Below are 25,785 nucleotides of genomic sequence, written 5' to 3'. Positions count from 1 at the left end.
ACCTTACTTTCTCCAAGAAAAAAAGAGGCTTAAAAGAAGAATGTTTATCATAGATACTAATTGTGTAAACATTAAGAAAGTGAAGAGATTTTAAAATTAATGCTTCTTATATAGAAAATGGAGGCTTTAAATAGACTAGCATTGTTGAATATCACATTATAGGGTAGCTTGACTCTGACCTGAACAAACGAGCAGTTAACATCGTATACCATATAGAAAGAAAAAAAAATAATGACTTAAAGAGCTATTTCAGGGCTTCCCACATGGCTCAGTGGCAAAGAATCTGCCTGCCAATGCGGGAGATGTGGGTTCGATCCCTGGGTTGGGAAGACCCCCCCCCCCGGAGGGGGAAATGGCAATCCAATCCAGTATTCTTGCCTGGAAAATTCTATGGACCAAGGAGCCTGATGGGCTACAGTCCATGGGGTCGCGAAGAGTGGACACAACTGAGCACGCACACACTATGCGATGGAGCTGTTTCAAGTTTTCCTGCTTATACAAAATTTGCATTTTACGTGGAGGATGTTATATACCATGGCTATCTGGGCATGGGTAAAATGCCCTTTCCATATCTCTCATGAATATCAAGAGTTTATTGTATTATTGTCTGCTTTGATAAGAAACTGATTCCAAGGTTCAATTACTTTCTCCACTGTGAGCTGTGCTTTTTTCCCTCTACCCCGAGAGAAGGTGCAGTACCTTGCTGTGTGCTGCAGCAAGTTTTAGGTATGTTTGTATATTGATCTCCCTCCTCCCTCAGCCCTTGAGCAACTTGGTGGTGCCTGGATCAGCCAAGCCTGGGGTGATCTGTTCCATTCTTTTACTGCAGACTGTGAGACCGAGCTTATATTCTATATATGCTTTGAAGTAAAAAATGTTGGACAGTACCACTTTAAGAGAGAAGAATAGTTGATAAGAACCTTAAACATCTTATTATATATAGAAGAATTTTATTATTGTCATTTATGATTACCTAGATTTATATATACCACAGGTCACATTACATCCCCTGAAAAACAGAAACTTACTTAGGAAAGGCTTGGGTACCTACATAGAATGTGAAACAGAATACAGAGTTCAATCAAGCTTTCAGGAAGTTGGGAGGCAGATTTAGTTCTCAAAAACAATTATTTACCTAATGTATGCCAGTAGTGTTGCAACACACTTTTATTATATTAAAGTCTGAGTGACCTGGTTGGAAGGCTTTTAGAATGGTCAGACCCAGTTTGACTCTCAGTTCTTATTGAAGGTGGGCTGGTGGAGGTCATTCTTTGCTAGGGTCCTTCTTTGAGGGTCAGAGCAGTGTCCATATGGTCCAGACATTGTTCAGAGAGATGGTGCCTGCCCTCTGGCTGCTAGAACCAGTCTCAGTCTAGATCATTCCTTGAATGGAACCTGTTTTTCACAGAGGTTTTTCTAGGAGCCTCAGTGATTGGAAAAAACTAAAAAGTCTACTCATTCTCCCATATGCCCCAAAGCTTGATTTGATGAATAGCAGAGAAAAAAATGTCCATGGGGTCACAAAGAGTTGGACACGGCTGAGAGACTGAACTGAACTGAGCAAGAAAATAATGCATCTGTGTTCCTTACCATTAACCTCACAACCTTGCAGCTCCAGTCGAAGGGCAGGTTTGTTATAGGATCTAGTTGGAGAGATCCTAATGTATCTAGCCACAACAGGTGGGTCAATCTGATTCTCTTTTATTGTAGAAGTATCTGAATTGCCACCAAAATACTAGAGGAAAAGAGGAAAATTTAGTTATGTAACAATTCTCTATAAAGTGATTTTATAATAAAAGTTTCATCCAATTTAATATTGTAATATTACTTTTTCAGGTAGCCTGAGTCAAATTAATTTGGTCTTAAAAGATAATTGGGAATACTTCCACTTCAGGAAGATAGTATAGATGAATTTTGCCCTGTTCCTCCTGCTGAGTACAACTGAAAACGTAGAAAGACTCTGAAAGGTGGAGAAGAGAAAGCAGACAGGCTAGAGTTCTCAGGACCCAGGGAACAACACAGTGGTCAGTCCCCTGGGGTTTTCTTTTTACCTCATATACAGCCTAGTAGGCTGCAGTCTATGGGGTCGCTAGGAGTCGGACACGACTGAGCGACTTCACTTTCACTTTTCACTTTCATGCATTGGAGAAGGAAATGGCAACCCACTCCAGTATTCTTGCCTGGAGAATCCCAGGGACAGGGGAGCCTGGTGGGCTGCCGTCTGTGGGGTCACACAGAGTCGGACACGACTGAAGCGACTTAGCAGCAGCAGTGTATACAGACTTATAAGTAAGGAAACCAGGAATTAGAAGCCACCAATAGGTACAGACAAACATACAAACAAAACCAAAATAAACAGCGAAAGCATTTTTTCTCTGGCCTCAGGACCAGGAAAATGCAGTCTAGCAAGACTGAAAACTTATAGACAACAATTGTTCTACTTTAAGCCAAACATCATAGGTTAGAAAACACTGTGTCCCCTTCCCCACCGACAGCTGCAAAGGCCAGATGGGGATCCTAGACTCCCATGCTCATGAGACTGTAATAAGGAACCCCAACACTGTCACTGGAGTTGTGTCAGAGAAAACAAAATAGAGACCCCGAATTTCCATCTCTTCTGTCTTATAATTAGGCTCTCACTCTTGTAGTGTCAGTGGAGACCATTCCATCCCTACCCGTTTGCAAAGAGGAGAGGCGTCCCAGCTCACATGTCAACAGAGGAGGCCAAGTGGAGAATGGACTGTGACCTCTACCTGGCAGTAAAGAGGCTGTGTCCCATCCCGTTTCCCTGGCAGAGCAGTGTCAGAAAGAGCCAAGGAAAACCAAAGATAAGAGCAGATATCAGTAGCATTGAAAACAGAAAAGCAATAGATAAGAGCAATGAAACAAAGGGCCAGTTCTTTAAAAAGGTTAAGAAAATTGGCAAACCTGTAGTAAGACTGATAAAGCAAAAAAGAGAAGAGATTCATGTTACCAATATCATAAATGAAATAGGCAATATCACTACAGACCCTATGCAAGTCAAAAGGACAATAAGGGAATAATACAAATAACCTGTACACACATATATTTAACAACTTAGAAGAAATGACTCAATTGACTGAGAAAACACAAACTATCCCAATTCACCCAAAATGAAATAGATAATCTGAATAACATGTAACTATTAAAAAAAATGAATTCATAATTTAAAAAGTCCCAGAAAAGAAATCTCCAGGTTCACGTGGCTTTTACTGGTGAATTATACCAAAAGTTTAAAGAATTAACATCAATACTAGATAATTTCTTCCAGAAAAGAGAAGATCATGCTACCTAATTTATGTTATGAAGCTAGTATTATTCTCACATTAAAACAAAAGGACAGTAGAAAGAAAACTATACACAGATAACCCTCATGAACATAGATGCAAAAATCTTTAAGCTATGGACTTTAATTTGTGTACTCTCTGCAATACTGATTGGTAAGACTCATAATTTAAGGCTTTCATGATCTATTCTAAGGTTATAGTGCAAATGATTTATTATAAGAAATAGCTAAATGATGACATAGAAGATAGTAAAATAGTAAACGATTTACGGAAAAAAAATGAAACTGATTCAAGGTTATCAGTATAATAATGGTGGACTGATCCTTGTATTCCGATAGCTTTCTTTGGAGAGAGGGGCGAGGGAGGAGGGGAAGAATTCAGGTTGGAATAATTGGGTCGTTGCAAATAAACCTGGCTGAGCCTTTGGAATATCCAGCAGGGGGACATCACTCCTCAGGCATGGCAGCAAAAAAAAAAAAAAAAAAGAAACGTGAGAATCACACTGCCTCAGAGCATTGCTGGTATTAACACTACTATTTCCTTCACTTGGGGCTTCCTTCAGTTACACTGAACTAAAGAACAAAATAAAATGTGAGAGTAAAATCGAAAATTGGTGGCCAGATTTTAGCATGGGCTCTTTAAGGCACACAGCCAGATATTCTGCTGTATATCATCTGCCGATCTGAGAAGTTTGGATACTTAGTTTGATAATGAAGAGATTTTTCTTGCAAGTTTTATGGAGTTTTGAAATTTCAGAAGTTAAGGTTTTTTTTTAGTTTATAATATACAGACACATCACTTTACCACTTTTCTTCATAAAACACTAAAAATGCTATTTGTATTTGTAACACCCAGAAGGTATTTTTTAAAAAGATATAGTAACCCTAGGCTTGGGAAGAAACAGCAGTGCACACAGACCATCACATTCCTTGTGCTGTTCCCTTTGAAGATCCGCCAGTTTTTCTGGTCAGAGCTGTAAGCCACACAGAACTCGGTGGTGTAGTAAGGCTTCAGGTAGTGTTTGGCACCCTGGGTCTGGATCCCTGTGAGCAGGACTTCCTTTTGCATGTCTACCTGCAATGTAACAAAGCCATTGAGCAGAACTAGCCTTGTCAACAGGTCACACACACACTGCCTGAAGTCACTGTACAGCTAACTTTTCTTTTTTTTTTTTCTAACTTTCTTTAGAACAAAATAACAGCAAACAAACTAATAAAATGGCTAGGTATAATCCATATTTGAGTACAGGATACCTGAACTTGAATCCAAACTCAACCAGAAACTAGTTGTGTGTGACATTGGGAAGTTAGTTAATCCCTCTGTGCCTTAGTTTTTTTCATCTGTAAGACGGGATATTGCTAGAACTAACCTCACAGGGTTCGTTTTGAGTATGTAAAGTACTTAGAATGCTGCCTAGCACCTAGTAATTGCCATTTCCCCAACAGCATTGCAAGAACAACAAGAAGAAATTATTAAACCACTGTCATTTTTATTATTACAATAGCAGTAACTACTACCAGGTTGGGCCTTCCCAGGTGGCTCAGGCAAGGCAGGAGCCAAAGGTTCAATCCCTGGATTGGGAAGACCCCTCGAGGAGGAAATGGCAAACCACTCCAGTATTCTTGCCTGGAGAATCCCATGGACAGAGGAGCCTAGTGGGCTACAGTCCATGGGGTTGCAAAGAGTCAGACATGACTGAGCATGCATGCATTATCAGGTTAATAAGACATACCTGGATCCAAGGTTGAAGGTTAAATTCTGTTGAAAGTTTCTCTGCGATCCAAGCATTGTATGATCCACCATTGTTTAATCTTGCTAATTTGGGTTCCCAATAACCTAAATACAAAGGAAGAAAATAATTTATTCAGAATTAAAACGAACATACAACTAGCAATTTCTCAAATGAATTTAGTCCCAGTGGAAAATCAGATTTCTAAAGGAACTTCTGTTTTAGTTAGAAAACCAGGCAATGGAAACGGGCCTCAGCTACTAAGTCAGTCCCTGATGATGAAATCTTGGTTTCAGGCCTGTGCTTGAACAGCTGTCAACCATCACCCACCCCCTTTTCTTGAATATAGGTCATGTTTATTTTTTCTCAGTTATGCTGATGTGGTTTCTGCTGAGTGTGCCTGCCTAACAGAAAGATATGGGGCAGATTTATGGGAGCCTCATGATCCTTTCCCCCTCGAGGAGGAAATGGCAACCTACTCCAGTATTCTCCAGTCCATGGAGAATCCTATGGATAGAGAGAGGGCTACAGTCTATAGGGTCGCAAAGAGTCAGACATGACTGAAGAGACTTAGCATGTACACATGCATGATCCTTTACATTTGACCTCTTGATCTTGGCAAGAATTTGAGACAGAGGAAATTGAGGAGCTCGTGATGCACAGTGGGTGAACAAAAAATTTCTTGAATAGATGAATGGTTGACACAGCAAAAAGGTCTATTAATGGGAACTATATTATGTTGCCTGTAAGACCCTGTGATTCTGGCTGGAATATTACAGTTTAGTCCCATTTCCCATTGACACCTTTACATTCTATAAAAAATCAGTGATGAGTAAATACTGCTTGGAAAATACACATAACAAAGTAAAAGTTCCATGGCTAGAGATTATACCTCTGGTGGGTCAGTAATTACATATTTTACTGCTGTTTTACTATCAAAATGTGGTAGAGAAAAGCCTCGAGAGGAGCAATGACCCATGGATTCAGTAGGCAGGGTCATCATGTATGGTTTTGAAGGCTGTATACAGCACAACTGTAGGAGGTGCCTTTCACAGGCTATGATGCTACTACTTACCCCAAAACTCAGAAGCCTGGATCTGTGAGTCAGCTATCAGGCCAGTGCTTAGTCCCATTGGCGTCTTACATTCTACAAGAAATAGAACAATGAATAAACCGCTTAGAAAGTACATATAACAAAGTAAAATCTCCATGGCTAAAGATATACCTTTTCTGGGTCAGTAATTAGTTGTTTTCACCTATCTGTGTGGCAACTGACTTAAATATGTCTGATCATAAAATCAAAAATGCACTGGCAAGACTGATACTTAATAGAAATGAAAATTAATGACACCCTAGTGGAAAATGACTTATCCAGAAGTGCAAATAGTTTTTAAATTGATTTCCATCTTTTTGTGTCTTAAAATAAGCCATTTTACAGTATTAAGTACTACCCTTCATAAGACTATGTTCTCAAAAGTTGACCTGAAAGTTACAATGTTATTTATGTCCTGAACAAAGAAGGGAATGCTAGCCACTGAGCTATTTGGATGTTGACACAGTGCTTGGTACTCAACAGGTGCTTAATAAGTGCTGGCTAACTGGCTGGCTGGATTAGTGGATGGACAGATGGAAACTGTGTTTCTTGAATACCAAAATGCCAAGTTCAGTGACTATCTTGGTCATAGCTGAATTCCTGTTATCTTTCCCTTCCTCTACTCTAGGAGTCTGGAGAATTTCTTACATGTGCTTTCCCATAGATCACAAATCATGAAGGAGGATGCTTTATTTTGCTTCAGCAAATGAGAGGAATACCTTTGGTTTGAACCATTTAGTTTAAGATTCCTAGCGGACTGATGTTTGCAGTATAGTCAGACTCTAGGTCGGAATAAAAGCAATTACTGTGACAGATCATGCCTCTGTTTTGTCAAGAGTTCTCAGAGGTGAATATTTCCAATCTAAAACTTGGTGATATTCTAGGAACAGGCACTGTCCTGCTAAAACAAAAAAAATAATGTGGCTCTTGGATGATACCTCTGTCTACGATGAGAAATGGTGTCTGCATCCCTGCTCTCTGATTTTCTCCAACTTCTGTGTCTAGGAGCCACCAGCCAGGTTTTGATGCCTTCATTTCAAGAGTTTTAAATGAACCTAAAATAAAAGACAACATTGCATACCCAAAGATTAACAGGTTAACACTGGTTGACTCCTGCCAAAGAATCCTAAAATCTCTGCATAGCAAGTGATTTAGAATATAACTTGAGTTAGCCATTTCTCTTTAGGCAGTATTACAGGTGTATCAAAACAAACAACACACACACACACTCTCACTAAAAACAAATTGCCCTGGGACCTTAAAAAATCTCTAATACCCCTTACAAAAAGAAATTTTTGATTTATCTAAATATCATGTTACACGATAACCCATACATAATGCAGCTTATCAAAGCAACCTTGAATGATAGTCATTGGGCCTCACAAATATTGTACACATTTCCTTCTCTTCATTTTTCTAGTTTTTCTTTTTTATATGAGAAAATTAAAACAAAACATCCTTCCCCCATGTTTCACTTTTTCTATGAAGTTTACATTTTAGATAGAGGTGTACAAACATTATTTCAGAAAAGCACTGAAAGAATGAAATTTCTGAAACCTCTGATTATTCATTCTGATATTTAACATTTCCTACCGCCTGTTAATACTTAAATTCTGTTGACTATGATTTGTGACCATTTACTAGATTGTGAATAAAAAGTAATAGCTGATGGCCATCCTCCTCAGACACACTACAAAAAGATCTCCAGGCTTCTACTCTCTAATGCAGGTGTTAGGTGTGAAGATTAAAGTGGGCCAGCCAATCCCAGCTTCTCCCAGGCTCGTGGAAGGGACAACTGACCTAGTAATACTTGGTGAGAAGTTAGGGGTGAGCCTAACCTAACCCTTTCTGTCCCTGATTTTAATAGAGTGGCTTTTGATAGCTTTGTTAATGAGAAACTGGCATGTTGCAAACAAACAGAACCCCTTTTTCCCCCGTGTGCGAGAGTGCTAAATCGCTTCAGTCGTTTATTGTCCTATTAGGCTGGAGGGCCTGAGTTTGCTTATGTCCCTTAGCAGCAGGACAATCCCATTTTCAGGTTGTATGCCAGCAATAAGTACATTCCTTAAACATAAAACATTATTTACACTATAATTATTTTTGTTTGTTCAGCACTTGTTTCATGCGTTCAGCCTTTCTGAGTGGATGTGCAGCCCCAGATAGGCAGAAGTTTCGAGGAACCGCCTGCTGTGAGGCTTTAGCTTACTCAGTGTGTGATTTGTTGCTGTTTTAGTTGCTCAGTCATGTCCAATTCTTTTGTGACCCCATGGACTGTAGCCCACAAGGCTCCTCTGTCATGGGATTCTCCAGGCAAGAATACTGGAGTGGGTTGCCATGCCCACCTCCAGGGGACTTCCGAACCCAGGGATCAAATCCATGTATCCTGCATTGGTAGGCAGGTTCTTTACCCCTAGTGCCACCTGGGGAGCCTCTCTTCCCCCATCCTTAACCACATTGGGCCTGTTTGGACTAGTGTGCCTACTTCTGAGGCTGATTCACAACAGCAACTTCCCCACTCAAAATCCTATCAAGGAACTGTGCTGACTAGCTTCTCAGATACCATTTGTGGAAGGTAGGCTGTTTATTAAAAATGCAGACTGCTGGGCCCTTGCCCAAGTTCTACCAGATCAAAGTCTCTGAGAGCAAAATCTCTCTTTAAAGCATCTGCATTTTAACCAGCTTTGTAAGTTTTTATTATGCCCACTACAGTTTGAGGATCAATGGCATCAAACACACCCCTACTCACACACCTACAATACACACCTACAAGCAATTCACTGGGACATAAAAATCTTTTTTGATGGTTGTAGTTTGTTTAAACCTAGTCATTATTTTGTATATGAAAAGATTTAAATACCTTTATTATTCTTTGGCTTTTATAATCATTTAAAAATATATTCTTCACTTTATAAGTCAGTTTAAGATTCAGATTCCGACAGCCCAAAGATATCAGGGTGATAAGACTGAGGAGTAGAATTCAAGAACACTGAAATCCTGGTTAGTCTCTGATCTCTTCCCAACAGAATGTTTTAGATGCCTGATCCTTGTGGGATTCATTTTGTAATCTGCTTAAGACCTGGCCTGCATGACACATAATGGCTTGGAAGAACCTGCACTAGACATAGCATCTCTGTAGAACCAAGCTGGGCTGCAGATTTAGTCTCTGCTGTGCTGCAAACAGTGCAGACACTGGCTGATTCTTCTGTACTCTGCATGCAGTTTTGGAATATGGCTTTGCCCAGGATCCATGTCAGAGCCCACGCCTGACCGCTTTGGAAGGAGATGAACAAAGAGGGAATGGGAGAGAGTTACAGATGCTAAGTTACAGCCTCGCCATTTGTTACTGGGATCTCTTTTCATTGTCAAGAATTTTACCAGGCAGAAGGGGCCAGACTCCTAACTGGTGCTGGTGAGTGCCATTTTCTAGCAAGGTCTGGCCATGAAAGTGAACCACGTGAATGTCTTGGGAGCCGCCTAAGTTCAGCAGATGCAACCTCACCCACTCTTGCTCGTACATTCTCAGGCCGGGCAAGTTGTAGATCATCCCATTGATGGCTGAAAGGACAGAAAGTTGCAGTCAATTAGAAATCTGTGTCTATCAGCGGAGAGGCTGGTAAGGAAATATGGGGCCTCGCACTCACCATCCATCTTCTTTATTACTTGCATGCCTACCTGCCCCCCAACCCTGCCCAGGCATAGTAAGGGACCTCCTACAGCTCCTAATATCAGTGAGAGACTGAAACAGAACCACTTCTCCTCCTCACACCAGCCTGCAGCAGAAGTGTGGGTGAGTCCCCTTTCCAAGCAGTTTATCACTCTTTTCCTCAAATTTACCTGTTTCCTGTTCTGTGCTTTATCCATTTATTCTTTACATGTATAATAGGAATTTTACTGGGCTACTTAAAAGATAAGGACTAACATGGGCAGATAAGTGAACTCTAGTCTTTAGAGAAAAGAGGGTAAGTAAGGGGATATGCAGTGTATCACCCTAAAGCCTCTGAAATTCAGAGAGTTCCAGGCAAAGTTAGGAAGTTGCACTTTATCTTTGTTGGACCCCCCAACCTCAGAGATTCATGTTTATCCTCTCATTTGTCTGAGAGCTCCTCTGCCCCTTTCCCAGCTAGGATGTCCAGGGTTCTCAGACTTTATCAACTCTCCCCTTACTGGAGTGTGTATGCTTTTAAGCATCTGATAAACCTGGTCATCTTAAAAAAGAATACATATAAAATGTTAATGATAAAGCTTAGGGCCACCTTGCACTTAATTGGGACTGAAGTGAGGGAAGTTTTGGTGGTAGTGGTAGCTGTTGTTGTTTATTCTTCTAAAGTTAAAGGAACTGTTGTGGAATTTCAGGAACCAAGCAAATGAATTTTTGGAGGGAGAAGAGTTGAGATTATTTTGGCCCCCTTAAAATTATATCAGGTATGAGAGCACCTGTCTATATCCTCGTAACATCAGCCTCACCTCCTCATCTTAGTTTCTGTGAATAGATCTCCTAAGAATAAAGGTTATCTCCAGCAGTTATTAGGTCAAACCATTATGTCAGCATAGAGAAGAAAAGATGCTCAAAGTAGCAGGTGCTCAATAAACATTTGCTGAATTTAGCTGAGTGATAGAATTCATTCATTCGTTTATTAATCCAACACATATTTACTTAGTGCATACTGCAGAGGCCAGGCATAGGTGGTCTGCTTATCAAATACCCTGATAAATTCGACAGTGGAAGATTACCAAATTACAGCAATTTAGATGACATTACATTTAAAACTAAAATTAAATAGGATGCATTTTAGTCTTTCCTTGAATAATCAGGAAACAAGGCCTCGAGGGTACTCAGCAGGTAAAAGACATAGCCACAAGACAGCCTGTCTGATTCTGCAGTCTGTGCTTTCCCACTAGGTTGAGAGGTTTTCAGAGGATGTGCTTCCTACCCTGAGACCAAGCATCCTGGGCTGAAAGGCCTAGAGACGGTAGCAGAAAAGAAAGCTCTGCCTGGAGTCTCTTGGTCAGCTTTCAATCGACTCCATTCTAGACTGCATAATAGAATTTTTTAACCTTGTGTGATAAGCAGAGTCCAGAGGGTGGGGTTTTGGAGCAGATTATAAATCATATTGTTTTCTTACAGGTGAGATCAGATTCAATTCTACAGTTGTAGAAGTTTAATTAGGAAAATAAGCTAAAAAGGAATAGCCTGAGTATGTAAATGGTGTGGGAGAGGGAGCATAGACCAGCCTAGCCTTGATGACTGGCTGGGAGAGGTGGCAGTGAATTGAATATTGCTTATAATGTCTTTTTTTTTCTTTTAATTCCTGAAGCAATAGCAACTTTATTCTTTCCTATTACACTGAATGACTGACCCATCACCCAAAGCACAGGACCTTCCTGGTCATAAATCTCATAGCAATCACCTCTATTCATCAAACTCTGAAAACAAGATCTTCATTTGTTTTCTAATTCCTAAATTCTTTAGAAGTTTAGGATTTCTAAATCCTAATTACTTAGGATATTGTTGTTCACCATATCCTAAATTCTACCTTTCCCTAAAACTGTAATTCCACTGCCAATTTACTGACTAAATTCCCAAATGGATTTCAGAGTAGATATACTTTTCCCTCTTTTCCCACCCAAATGCTATCTTGGCACTCTTCCTCCATTACCTGGCTACCCAGTTTCCTAAATCACTTTCTTCTCACATTCTTTGAGTTCCACCTGGGAACTGCTGAGAGTTACAAATATGACAGTCATTCTTATTTTGGAAGTATGTGTGGGCGATCACTTCTACATAAATAATTGATCTTTTAGAGATCAAGAAACAGATTTATTAACTGTTTAATTGCAGAATACTACTAATTCCTTTCCAATTTATGTTACCTGCTGAAGCCCAACGGCTTTTTGTTGGTTTGTTTGGGTTTGTTTTGCAGCAGCCTTGTGTGCTATTTTTCAGATTTTGTCTGCTCTCTTTCACCTACACTGTCACCTGCCAGGTGACATCAGCCTCATAGACATTTAAGGATCTGGTTTTAGTTAGAGCTCCTGTTTCCACAGAAGCATCTTATGTCTGATTTTGAGAAGACCTGTGGGCAGGAATCACTGTCACCCAGTAAGTTGGTTCAGAGATGAGATCAAAGTCAGAGGAAAATACCATGAAACTCATGGGAGTTTTTTACTTCTGAGGATGCACGTCTCCAAGACCTTGTGGGCTTCTTCTCATAATACCAGCTCTTCTTTTCATCAAAGACCATAAAAAGTAGGACAAACTCTCTCATGTCCACAGGCATGTTGGTCTCCTTATGAAGTGTCCCTTTTCGGCAGATCAGAAGAGGCCCTATCAAGCCTGAATGGATATCTTTTTCCTGGAAGATAGTAAGAGCAGACAGCATACATTCATGGTTTCTCACGATTTTCTTTGCTCTTCTGATAATCACTGATCCTATTGAAGAGGAGACCTTCTCAGAAGCTCTGAATTTGAAGATTATAAATGAATTATAGCTTAATAAACCTGGATATTTATTGTCTAATTCTGTGATGCTCATATTGCCTTCCTCTGATTAATCCCTTATTTCAGCATGGTAGTAATGATAATTATGATGATGATAATGATAGGGATACTATTATAACTACTATTTATTGAGCATCTATTAGGTTAAATATTTTGCCTGTAGTATCTTATTTAATTCTGACAACAATCTTATATGGTAAAAAATAAATTCATTGAACAAATATTACCAAGTGCCTACTCCACATGCTATGTACTGTTGCCTCATTTTTAACTCTGGGAACTGGGGCTGAGAGAGATCAAGTAACTTTCCTAGGGCTACACAGTAAGTGATAGGATAGAAATTGAAATCTAAGTCTATGCTCTCTCTACCACCATCAAAATGAGGGAGTCTTGAATTTATAGTTCTTTTATTTAAAAAAAAAGAAAAAGCAGAAGAAAGCTAATACTTTTTCAAGGAAATTGCAGATAAACATCTTCCTCTGTAAAGGCAGTCACTCTAACTGGGGCTAACCATTTAAGTAATCCTTCCTCCTCTCCACTGAACAAATGCTTCTCACTGTCTTCTGAAGATCTGCACAGAGAGTCCTTGGTTTTGGTAGCAGTTGACTGTGGACCCTCATCCTTACACATTCCTCATGGAAAGCAGGACAGATATTTACTAGGCAATAACCATGACATTTCCATTTGATGGACTCAACTTAGGGGAATGACAAAAATGTTCAATGGCTATGCTTACTGGGTTCACTGCTGAGTAGTAGGCCCAAGCCCGACAGGCAGATCCAGGGTTTTCTGGCCCGGATCGTGTAATGGCGTGCCATACATATATATAAGTGCTATTGGGCTGAATAGCATTGTCTTCCTTAAACCATTCAGGAGAGTCATCTTCATAAGTCTTTCCTTCTGATGATTTTTCATAGGAAAGTCCATGGGCATGAAGAGAATATGGTCTAGATGCTAAATTTTTAAAATGAACCTAAAAAGAAAAGAATGATTCACAAATGTATTTAAGTTTAATAAAGCCTGACCCCCTAAATGTCAGCATTATGGGCTAAACTGGATGGCTATTCAGTTGAATCTAAGATATATTCAATGCTTGGAATTGCAAAGTAATTTTTGTGTATTATTTAATCTAATTTTACAACCATCCAATGAGATAGGGCCAACGTAGTTTTCTCCAGAAACACCAAAACAGGTTTGTTTTTAGGCTCAAAGATTATCTACAAATGAAATGATAAAGATAGGTGCTACAGATCTGAAAATGAATGAGGCTTTGGTTTTACTCACAATAAGATTTCAAACTACTGATGTAAAGAGATATGCACATGTGAATTCCAGTTAAAAATCTGGAGACAAAAGGTGCTGTAAACAAAGCATGGATGGGATTTGGTGTGAATGCCTGGGAGGAGCAATTCAGTTAAATGTTTAGGAGATGTTGGGAGAATTAAAGAAAGTTTCTTCAGAGAGATGGAATTGGCCCATATAGAGTGAACAGGAACTTGGCAGGGGAAGAAATAAAATTATGAGATCATTTCTTTTTTTTTTCTTGAAGAGTGGCAAGTGAGTTGGCAAGCAGTCTTGAAAAGAAATGTAGTTATTTGTTAATTTTAGAAAATAAGTAAGTCACCCATAGCTTTCTTGCCACTTCCATCTCTACAGCCCTCTGGTGCTTGTGGAAATTCCTCTGATGATCTTATCAATGCTCTAAAGATAACTTACTTGGATAACGTCATCCACTTCAGCTCTAATGACTGGACCAAGTATGCCAAGATGCTCTTCATACTCCCCCTGAGGATCAAGTTTGGTAAAAGTGCTATCAAGGTACTTTCGGAAAACTACTTTCTTGTATATGGTGTCCTCTGGAACATCATCAGTGTCTTCACTGAAATGAAAGTAATAGCATTTGTTTAAAAGAACAAATTAAAGACCATTCAAAGAGTTGAGGAAATTATCTGTTTCTGAACATAACATCTAGTATAAAGAAGATATTTGAAAATATTTGGTGAGCAAATGAATTAAAATATAAGTGACTAAAATCATAAGCCAGTAAATATCATTCAGCTCCCATCTCACGTATTGTTTCTAAGCATATCCTCCTGTGACCCTTTAGACTGGATCAAATCTCTCTCTAACCTTCCCTGCTGCTGCTAAGTCGCGTCAGTCGTGTCCGACTCTGTGCGACCCCATAGACGGCAGCCCACCAGGCTCCCCCGTCCCTGGGATTCTCCAGGCAAGAGTACTGGAGTGGGTTGCCATTTCCTTCTCCAGGGCATGAAAGTGAAAAGTGAAGTGGAGTCGCTCAGTCGTGTCCAACTCAGTGACCCCATGGACTGCAGCCCGCCAGGCTCCTCCGTTCATGGGATTTTCCAGGCAAGAGTACTGGACTACATTTCTACAAAATTACTATAGTATATATAGTAAATCCCTGTAATATTCTTATAGGGTTTCTATAGTATATATAGTAAATTATATGTTATTTGTTTGTGAGATTATCTATTAAAATCTGACTCACCATTAGAGTGAAAGCCCCATGAGATCAGGGACTGTGCTTAGCTTGCTTATAATTTTTATTTCCAGTGCCTAGCAAGGTACCTGGTGAATAGTAAGCAGATATTTCTTTTATGTATTAATGAATAAGGCTTCCCAGGTGGCTCAGCAGTAAAGAATCTGCCTGCCAATGCTGGAGACGTGGGTTGGATCTCTGTGTTGGGAAGATCCCGTGGAGGAGGAAATGGCAACCCACTCTGGTATTCTTGCCTGGAAAATCCCATGGACAGAGGAGCCTGGTGGGCTACAGTCCATGGGGTTGCAAAGAGTCAGACACAACTTAGCAACTGAACAGCAACTGCAATTAATGAATAACAAATATAATCAGATATCAACATAGCAGATTTTAATTTTAAAAATAGAGAAAGTCATGCAATGGAATAGTGCCAGGGTTTGGGACAGGCAGATGATAACAGTCAGTTGATTTAGAGGATCAGCTCTGTAAAGGCCACTGGATGGGTGGGTGTTTTATATTCTGAAAGTAGCCACTCTCCCCATGTTTGCTTTTGCTAAATCACATTATTCTGCATGTAGTTCACCAGCTCAGTCGGGGGCTACAGCACATCAGATTTTCCTACTGAATCTTAAATTTCCCTAGAGTCTGGGTGGTTTAGTCTCTAAGTCGTGTCCAACTCGTGTGACCCCATGGATAGAGGAGCCTGATAGGCTATAGTCCATGGGATTCTCCAGGCAAAAATACTGGAGTGGGTTGCCATTTCCTTCTCAAAGAGTCTGGGAAACAGGCCAGAAGCTCACCCATCAATCTCATAGTATTTGTTCTACAATACGAGCCAACATTAGAGAATCCCATTCTGCCTTCCTCCTAGTCTTGCTACCCTATTAATCCCATTCTTCCAGACTCTAAGCATGGTATACAGACCCCTAGAACATACATGAATGTGTGTGCTAAGTTGTTTCAGTCATGTCTGACTCTTTGTGACCCCGTGGACTATGGCCAGCCAGGCTCCTCTGTCCATGGGATTCTCCCAGGTGACACACATGGGGAAGAACAAGACAACTTTGCCATTAAAAAGGTTGCATATCTGGAATGGGACATAGGATTTTGAAGGAACTGGTTTCATCTCTTTACACTCTAGAAAACCTTACTCCCCCAGGAACTTGCTTGGCAATCCCCAGATAAACTAGTTATTCTCATATAGTAAAGGGTGTTACATTTAAATAGGAAGTCACAGGAGAAAGTCTCTTAAACTCACAGAGTTTTAATATGGAAATTTCAGGCATCAGATTAATGAAATAATTTCTCTGAATCACATCATGTGTTGTTTTTGCTTACTCTAGTTGCACTTTGATTTTAATTTATTAGGGTAACAGCTAGCTTTTGTGAAAGTTATGGACTATATTTGGACAGTATAAACATGGCTATCAGCTACCATGTCATCAGCTATCCCCAAGAATTTGTAGTTTCTTCTTGTACCCCTTTCTCTTCTTTCTCTATATTGTCATCCCAGAATACAGAACCCAGTCCAATGTGGTTTTCCACACGTGAGCAAATTAAAATGAAAAGTAACTTTAAAAAATGCATGTCAATCCTTTAAAAACTCTCTGTTGTAAGTCAATCCACTTAAAAATTTCATCAACTCCTTCAACTCTATGGTTGAAAAGTGGCTAGAACCCTAAAATGTTAGAGCTGAAGCGGATCTTTGGGCCCACTTGGTTTAACTCCTTTGTTAAAAAGACTGCAAATATTCCAATCAACTAGGAGTGACTTAAAACTTTTGAAGAGTTTCTCATTGCTCTTTCAAAAACATCAAAATTCTTCCCAGGGCCCACAAAGCCTAGTATCTTATCTCTACAGAGCTAGCCAAACACTTTCTTAGCACGCACCCTCATCTTGAGCTCCAGCTACAGAGGCCTTCAGTCTCATGGCTTCCTCCTTCCCCAGGGCCTTCATCATGCTCTTCTCTCTGTCTAGAATGCTCTCCCCTCTCTACCTCCTGTTCATTTTCGGATCTCAACTCAAATGTCACTTTTCCAGTCAGACTTCCCACTTCTCATATCACCATTGATCACCTTTCCTTATTGGTCTTCATCATGGTTATTTTTTTACACTTATTTATATAATCACTGGGTTCATATCTACCTGCCCAACTAGATACAAGTTCCATCAGAGCAAGAGTCATGTGCGTTTATATTCTCTTTTATCGTCTCAGCACTTAGCATAATGCCTAGGAGAGAATAAGCCGTCATTAAGGAGTTATTGGGCTTCCCAGATGATGCTAGTGATAAAGAACCTGCTCGTCAATGTAGGAGACATAAGAGATGCAAGTTCGATTCTTGGGTTGGGGAGATCCTCTGGAGGAGAGCATGGCAACCCACTCCAGTATTCTTGCCTAGGGAATTCCATGGAGAGAGGAGCCTGGCGGGCTACAGTCCATGGGGTCACAAAGAATCAGACACGACTGAGCACACACACACACACACACACAAAGAATTATTAACTGAGTGGTGCTATAAACCAAGTTAAAATAAAAGTTCCAATCAAGATGAATCTTAACCTAATGAATGGCTCAATCGAGGGTATAAACTTTCTTTTTGCTTCTAAGCTACTTCATACCCTTGACCTCTGCTACTGGAATCACATTGAATTTGACTTAATCTTCACCAAGATGGTATATACTTCATACTGATAAGTAAACAATTTTAAAATGTTTTTGTTAAGTAATGGCAAAAGGAGATTTCTACATCAGAAATTTAGGTTTGAAGCCAACTTCAGTGAAATCATATTGATTATCCTACAGCTATTGATAAGTCGCTTCCCAGGTGGTGCTAGTGGTAAAGAATCTGCTACCCATGCAGGAGACACAGGAGATGCAGTTTCAATCCCTAGGTGGGGAAGATCCCTGGAGGAAGAAATGGCATCCCACTCCAGTATTCTGCCTGGGAAATCCCATGAACAGAGGAGCCTGGCAGGCTATAGTCCAGTGGGATCACAAAGAGTCATACATGACTTAGCAACTAAACAATAACAACATTGATAGACTGGGCTCTACACTGGAGCAAGAAGGAGTAGGAACATCTTTGATAAGAAAAGAAGAGAGAGGAGGGTGCTGATTTAAATACAGCATATCAAAGACTTCTCACAGTGATGGCTCTTGTGTTGTCCAGATGTCACCTGAAGTGGAAAAGCTTATCTTGGAATTGACAATGGAAACAGTATAAGCCAAGTTGCACTATATAGGGGAACTAAATTATACTTAGTATGATTTGTCCAAAATCATCTCCTTAGAGTGTTGTAATTACTTTTTTAGCATTAGTGGAAAAAATGAGACTATAAGAACTGGTCAAACCTTTGCACAAATTTTGAATAATCCCAGGATATTTCTTCAGCTGCAATGTAATAATTTTTTCTGTTTCCATTGTTGCTGCGGAGGTACCATGCTGCAATGTTGTCAGGATTTCTGAAAGAGTTGATATCTGTCCTAAGATCAGTTTGGTAAGGGTCATTATAGGCTACAAACTCAAATTCAGCATAGTCTTCTTCACTGCTCTCTTCCTTCTGCCTTGGAATAATTTCAACGTAATCTCCATCATCTCTACTGAGGCCTACTACAACCAGTGGATTAAATTCTTCTGGTATAAAAGTGTTATTTAGTGTAGAGTCTGGTGGAGGAGATGGCATCTGACCAATATCTGCATAAGGGAAAGTCTGACCAAATTCTGGAAGAGGCAATGACTGACTAGATTCAGAAATGTGGGATGTCTGATCAAGATCTAGAGGAGGTGATGTCTGGTTGAAATCATGCTGGCTGAGGTCTGGAGAGAGAGACTCCAGGCTGAGGTCTGGAGAGAGGGCCGTCTGGCCAAGGTCTGGAGAGAGAGACTCCTGGCTGAGGTCTGGAGAGAGGGCCGTCTGGCCAAGGTCTGGAGAGAGAGACTCCTGGCTGAGGTCTGGAGAGAGGGTCGTCTGGCCAAGGTCTGGAGAGAGAGACTCCTGTCTGAGGTCTGGAGAGAGGGCCGTCTGGCCAAGGTCTGGAGAGAGAGACTCCTGGCTGAGGTCTGGAGAGAGGGCCGTCTGGCCAAGGTCTGGAGAGAGAGACTCCTGTCTGAGGTCTGGAGAGAGGGCCGTCTGGCCAAGGTCTGGAGAGAGAGACTCCTGGCCGAGGTCTGGGGAAAGGGCCATCTGGCCAAGGTCTGGGGAGATGGATGGTTGACTGAGGTCCAGAGAGGTAACTGTCTGCCAGACTTCAAGTTCCAAGGAAGGGAAAATTTTACTCACATCAGTAGGGATGGCCTTGTTTCTTAGGTCATAGTTGGGTATCTGGCTGGGCTCTGCGGGAGGAGATCTGTTACTGGGGGCTGTAGTAGAATGTGTTGGATCAGAGTCTTGAGTAGGGAATGTTTGATAGTGTTCCTCTGGGCTCACTGTCGGATAAAGATCTGGAGGGGAGCTTGTCTGACTGGTGTCATTTGGTGAGGTCTGGTCATGGTCAAGAAGTGAGGCTGCAAGGCTAAGATTCGTAGAGGGGAATGTCTGACTGGGGTCTATGGAAAGAGATGTTTCATTGGATGCATGGAGTAACAGTGAATGATTATGTCTTCCGTCTGAAAATGAGGCATTGACCTCTCCTCTCAGAGGGTGAAAACTCCTTGGAGATAGAGGAACATGGTATGCAGGCTTCTCTTCCTTTTTCTTTCTTCGTGTCCTAATTAATGGAAGGCCTCCCTTCAATCTACTATTTTGTCTATCCTGTCTTTCTTGTAGAGGTTTATTTCTAGTTACCAAAAATGTCAGGTGGCCACTCTGCTTTACGTGACTGTTTTTGAAAGGGATGTTTTCTCCCCAAGTCCTTGAGGCATTCTGGGGGCTGTTTGGCAACTTATTAACAGTCTTGTTTTCATTAGCATCTTGGATTATTTCATAACTGCCTTTCTCAGAAACCAAATGCCATTCTCCATTCAGAATCTTAGATGGATCCTTTTGTTGTAAGAGTAACAGATCACTGAGAATGTCCTCCCAGGGCCCCATTCTGGGAAAAGAAGAGTTGTCTTGGCTTAAACGTGTCCTGGTTTTATGTGCTGGAAATTCCATCTGGGAGAACCTACGCTTTGCTGCTCGGCCTCTTCCTGCCTGGAATCTTTGATGTTCAGCAGGTTTTTTATTTTTGAATCCTGTGCCAGATGGAAGTAGGCTTATCCCTGTGACATCTGAGAGTAGAGGATCTTCTCTAGGGTCTTCAGAATAAGAGCTGGAATTCTCTGCCACAGGAGGGTTGAGAGCTGATTTCTTATCTAAGCCAGCGTGTTCCAGTGGGGGACCAGCCACAGGGGCTTCCAGGTGTGGAAGAGTTTTCAGAGGTTCTGCAGAGTTGTTGGCAATAAGCCTGCTAACATGACTTGGGGAAGAAGAATTTGAACCGAGAGCTCTATTGGCACTTGGAGGAATGAATTCAGAATCTTCCGCCAGAGCTAGGGCAGTAAGATTTAACTCGTCTTTCTCCTGATTCAGTGATGAATTTCTGAATGACCTAAGTCCTAACATGAAAGCCATTTTGTCCTGGTAATCAGAGTTAGCATCATTTTCATCTTTGATTTCTGAAGAATCAGGCATTTTCTTTCTAGTCATGGAGGTAGATCCTGAAGGTTCATATGTATAGTCATAGTAGTCATCATTACCATTCTTGATACACTTAGCGTCCCTGAACCTCAGGCCTAGTTTTTTGCTTCTTGGATTGGAATTCATGGTAGTTAACATCCAAGTTCCTACAAAAAAGAAACAAAATAGAGAACTCTGAGTACAGAAAAAGATATTAAAAACCCTACGGTCCATTGTAGCCCATAATTTCCAGTGAACTTTAATCAGGGATACTGTGGTCTGTGGACCACAACTGATCTGTCAACTGCTGGTTACTGTTCCACAGTGACATAAGGAATAAAATCGAGAGGAAAGGGTATAGGAAACTTTTTTGCAATCTGACATTTCCATAACATCCAACCGTATGATCAGCACACTGATCTCATTTGACAGAATATGGACCCAAAGTATTGGTCGATGCAGATTAGGGAGAAAAACTTTCAGCACAAATAGTTTGAGAGTCACTGTTTTAGAATATATAAAAAAAGAGATGAATCAAGAACGAAATGTGCATGTGTGCTAAGTCACTTCAGTCATGTCCCACTCTGTGCGACCCTGTGGACTATATAGCCTGCCAGGTTCCTCTGTCCATGGAATTCTCCAGGCAAGAATACTGGAGTGGGTTGCCATTTCCTTCTCCACGGGGATCTTCCCAACCCAGGGCTCGAACCCAGGTCTCTTATGTCTCCTGCACTGGCAGGTGGGTTCTTTACCACTGAGCCACCTGGGAAGCCCAAGAATGAAATGGTCTTTGAATATCAAAGCTCTTGTGAGTTGCCCATTTTGTTAGAGAGCTGAAGTTAGGTGAAAGATGATGAAATAAGAAATAAGAAACATCTTAGTGTTTCTATTGTTTCCCAAGAAATAAGAAACATCTAGATATTTCTAAGGAATAAATAATTCAAGTGGATGCAGGACAATATTGAACCTCTTTGAAGTGATATGCAATTTCCTGGCAAGTCTTTCATAGATATAGCGTGTTGATTGTCTACTGAGTCCTAGGCACTTGGCACATATTACAATGAATGTCAGAGCAACTCTGTAAAGTGTTATTGTTCTGTTTTTCAGATTAATAAACTGAGGCTCAGTGAGGTGGAGTAACTTGTCCAAGGTTACACAGATATCAAGCGGCAGAGCAGGTTTTGAACCTGGGTCTGATGAACTCCGAAGCCCATGACAGCTATCAGTGAAGCCTGCCTCTAAGGCACTATATTGGATTATCGCTAACCCTAGTGTGAGATGCCTGTCTTAAAAAGCTGAAAAGGGCATTTTGATAAAAGAAATGCGCTGTGGCTGAATGCTCACACTTTCTCCTCAAAGTCATGCCTGATCCTTTTACTGTTATATCTTTGCTTCTCACTTAGCCCAGAGAAGGATAAATGAAATGCACACAAAAAGACTGGATCCATTTGAGTAATCAACTCCCCAAATAGAAATCATGAATAGTATTGAAAGGAAAGCCTGCCAGGAATCAGAGAGAGAAGCCCAGGAAGCGTGGTAGTCTGAAGAGCTGTAGCAGACCAGGCAGAGCAGAGGATCCCCCTAAATATCCAAGTCTTACCAACGTTATCCATTGTGACAGTCACGGATTCCCCCTGCATGGGGAAAAGGGTCAAGGTGTCCTCATGCCTCTTTCCATAGATGAATGAGTGCCCAGTGAAGTGAATGGTCAAAATGTCATTCTGGGTTCCCACACTGCAGAAGTGCCACTGGACAGTGTCGTCATAGCAGAACCCTAGTATGCATATACTCTCAGGCACATAGCCATTAATAGCTGAAAGAGTGAAGTCTGTTAAAACATCAGGCCTATACCAACAAAAGGGAATGTGGCTAATTATAACCCAATGATACTCTGGTTGTGTCTTAGTGATTATATGGGATAAGCTTTACAAGACTGAACATCAAACACAGACTTTTCAAATGAGAACTTATTCTTTAAAGTTAGCCAAGGGAGAAAAGTCAGGATAAAAACAAAGCCTTTCATTCACGTTGATTTATTTATTCATTTGTTAAGTGTATATTTTATACTCTAGGTCTGCTTTCAAAGATATTCTGAGAGTCAACTTACAATATTATCTAGAGTAATTTTACCTGGAGAAAAAGCATAATATAAGAAAGTCAAATTCTTGAAGCATTAGTTATTGAATACAAGTAATTATCCCTAAAAACGAAGCCTATTTAACATATTTTGCAATTTTTATTGCTCCATCTTAGCATTTCTATAATCTCTAGCTTGCACTCAGCTATCAAGTTCAGACATTTTCATTCTCTTTCAATGGGATACATTTTAAGGCAGTATCAGTAATTACTTATATACTAAGCATGGTAATAAAATCATAGATGATTTCTATGAGGGCAGGGTCTACGTCTGCCAGGGTTACCACTATAACCCTCATCCTAGTATAATGCCTGGCACTAGTGAGCACATAAATACTTATCACATAGCTGACATAATGTGTTTTTATTTTGTACCTGATTCTGGAAGCTTTTCTAAATGGTCTATAGCTACACTAATATGGTAGCCACTAGCCACTAGTGACTATTGGGCACTTGAAATATGGGTAATCTGGATTGAGACTGCTGTGAGTATAAAATACACACTGGATTTCCAAGACTTAGTAGGAAATAAAGTAAATCTTTAATTTTAATATTGATTATATGTTTATAATATTTGCAATATATTAAATAAAGCATATTACTAAAACAAACTTCACCTTTCTCTCTTTAATGTTAATGTCTACTAGAAAATTTTAAATTGTATTTATGGCTCATATATCATTTCAAATGGACAGCACTGGTCTAGGACTATGACAGGTTTTCTGCCAAAATGAAATTAAGCAAAGAAAGCTGAGGCTGACTCCCTGTTCAAAGTTATTTTCCTGGTAACTGCCAGTTCTAATAATCGTCAACTGTCAGTCATCTGAAATTATATGAACAGACTATGGAGAAATTGTCCTCCTTTCTGTGATTACTTATCAGAGAAAGTGAGTACAGTGGCTCTGAGGAAAGGGACCCTGACCCTTGTGGAGAAGTTTGTTTCCAGCTGGCTCAGTGAAATTTCTCCCAGACTTCGCATAGCAGTGGCTTTGAGCACAGACTTTAAAATTACAGAAAAGCCTGATGAATCTTGGCTCAGATTATTCTCTCTGTTCTGTACTTCTTACTGCTCACTTCAAACCTCTTCATGGATTGGCTTTCCAAGACTCTTGGCTCCCTGTTTGCATCTTGCTTAGTTTGATTTGACAGTCTAGCTTTAGATCATTTACCTTGTTTCTGCCCTGGGCATAAAGACTATTCACCTTGCACCCAGTCTAAAATCCTCAGATACCTCTGACCAAGGCCTCTTCCCTCACCCACCCCCACCCTTCACCCTGTTCTTCCCTCCTCAGAGCATGTGTTCATGCACATGTACTCGTGCATCCACCCACCCGCCACCACACACACACACACACAGACACACACACACATACACACGTATTTGAAGCAGGAAACCAACAGGGCATCTAAGGATAACAAGCACTGACCTCTTGCTGTTAAAAGATTTCTTTATCACCCAGTAACTTCATCACCAAATTCCTGGACTGGAAGTGAGACTAAGAGGTGAGTGGATTCTAATTCACACCTCTGCCTCTTGACACAGTCACACTTCAGCCACAGGAATAAAAAACTGATGGATGAAAAGAGTGCTCTGACTTACTACTCATGATGTTTGACTCATAAAACTTGGGGTCATCACGTTTCACCTTCTCAGGATTTTCACAAAACTTGTAGATGTTGTCCTCAATGTACCAGCTCTTGTTCTCATCAAACACAGCAAACACAGCCTGCTGCTCGATGTCTGCTGCCCTCTGGAGGATAAAAGTGCTGTGTTCAGCGATTAACATCCTAGCCTATGGCTTACCTACAACACTGAGTTCTCAGAAACCAAAGGCACACAGGTCTCGGGGCCCATGAAGCCACAAATTCAGACATCTGTGAACCCATTGTGAACAAAGCCCTTGTGAGAGTCACTTTTACCAGGTGATGTCTCACTGAGCCCTGAAATTTTACCCCTGTAAAAATTTTAGGAAGGAATAATACTGTTTTGATGAAAGGAAAAAATTAAGAGAAACTAAGTGACTTGCTTATCATGTAGCCAGTATGGACAGATCTGGAATTTAAAACAAAAAATACAATTATAGCACTGTAGACTTGTCTTCTCCAGTAGAGTCCATATAAGACTTATCTAAGAAATAAAAAAGACAGTAAAGTAACTAAAGGAATAAGCCTTGTTACCTTCACGCTAAAGAGGGACTACTAAATATTTTTTGTTCTTCAGAAGCAAAAGCCCCATTATTTAACGAGGAGAACTACTCTGTTCCCATCAGAAATTCTCAATTTCTTAAAGGTTACTTCAGGGACAAAATACCTGTATGCCTCGTTTATCCAAGGATCTGCTCTTACAAATTAGAAGAAGCCCTATCAGTCCAGAAGCAATATCCCTTGTGACGTCCACATTACTGTAGTATGGTCTTGTTAAGCACTGAGCATCATTTTCTGTGGGTTCATCAGATTCTAGGATGTTCCACTTGTAAGTGTAGGTTTCCCCTGGTTGAACTGCTCTGATCATGGTGTTACTGCCTAAAAGAAAATATATTCAAAATTGGTTTTGATTTTCAAAATTATTTCACGGAAAAAATAAGTAAAAAATGAATGAGTAATTTAAAATAATTGAGCTCTCAATGGAATCAGTGTTGAGAAAGGGATATTCTTTTTATATTAAGCTCCATTTGATAGAACTCTGAATTGTTGCTGTTTAGTCTTTAAGTCATAGGCGACTCTTTTACAACCCTATAGACTGTAGCCCAACAGGCTCTTCTGACCTTGGGATTTTCCAGGTGAGAATACTGGAGTGGGTTGCCATTTCCTCCTCCAGGGGATTTTCCTGACCCAGGGATTGAACCTGTGTCTCCTGAGGCTCCTGCATTGGCGTGTGGATTCTTTACCACTGAGCCTCCTGGGAGATGTCCAGAACTCTGT

The 25,785-nt window shown here is 40.5% G+C and overlaps 1 protein-coding gene and 1 long non-coding RNA gene across 4 annotated transcripts in view; one reads left to right on the top strand and one right to left on the bottom strand.

The window, feature by feature from the left end:
- Positions 1 to 25,785, top strand: part of LOC145506023 (uncharacterized) — a 287,451-nt gene that overhangs the window by 47,927 nt on the left and 213,739 nt on the right. The window lies entirely within an intron of this gene.
- F5 (coagulation factor V) overlaps positions 1 to 25,785 on the bottom strand; it is a 79,863-nt gene that overhangs the window by 9,955 nt on the left and 44,123 nt on the right. The window contains exons 10-22 of one of the 3 annotated variants that reach the window (XM_081489575.1): positions 25,175 to 25,386; positions 24,464 to 24,614; positions 22,328 to 22,540; positions 18,473 to 20,894; positions 14,346 to 14,508; positions 13,366 to 13,602; positions 12,273 to 12,483; positions 9,506 to 9,685; positions 7,069 to 7,185; positions 6,113 to 6,184; positions 5,041 to 5,144; positions 4,227 to 4,382; positions 1,591 to 1,735 (exon numbers count right to left, since the gene is read on the bottom strand). In XM_081489575.1, coding sequence (XP_081345701.1) covers positions 1,591 to 1,735; positions 4,227 to 4,382; positions 5,041 to 5,144; positions 6,113 to 6,184; positions 7,069 to 7,185; positions 9,506 to 9,685; positions 12,273 to 12,483; positions 13,366 to 13,602; positions 14,346 to 14,508; positions 18,473 to 20,894; positions 22,328 to 22,540; positions 24,464 to 24,614; positions 25,175 to 25,386 — 4,383 coding nt within the window. The remainder of the gene's footprint in view (positions 1 to 1,590; positions 1,736 to 4,226; positions 4,383 to 5,040; positions 5,145 to 6,112; positions 6,185 to 7,068; positions 7,186 to 9,505; positions 9,686 to 12,272; positions 12,484 to 13,365; positions 13,603 to 14,345; positions 14,509 to 18,472; positions 20,895 to 22,327; positions 22,541 to 24,463; positions 24,615 to 25,174; positions 25,387 to 25,785) is intronic. The other 2 variants (XM_081489574.1, XM_081489576.1) reach the window with 2 other exon arrangements.

This window comes from Giraffa tippelskirchi, chromosome 5 (genome assembly GCF_054371585.1).
Source record: "Giraffa tippelskirchi isolate mGirTip1 chromosome 5, T2T-mGirTip1v1.2.pri, whole genome shotgun sequence".
In the NCBI taxonomy this organism is placed as follows: domain Eukaryota; kingdom Metazoa; phylum Chordata; class Mammalia; order Artiodactyla; family Giraffidae; genus Giraffa; species Giraffa tippelskirchi.
The sequence above is the reverse complement of the archived record's forward strand: the minus strand, read 5'-3'. Positions and strand labels throughout refer to the sequence as shown.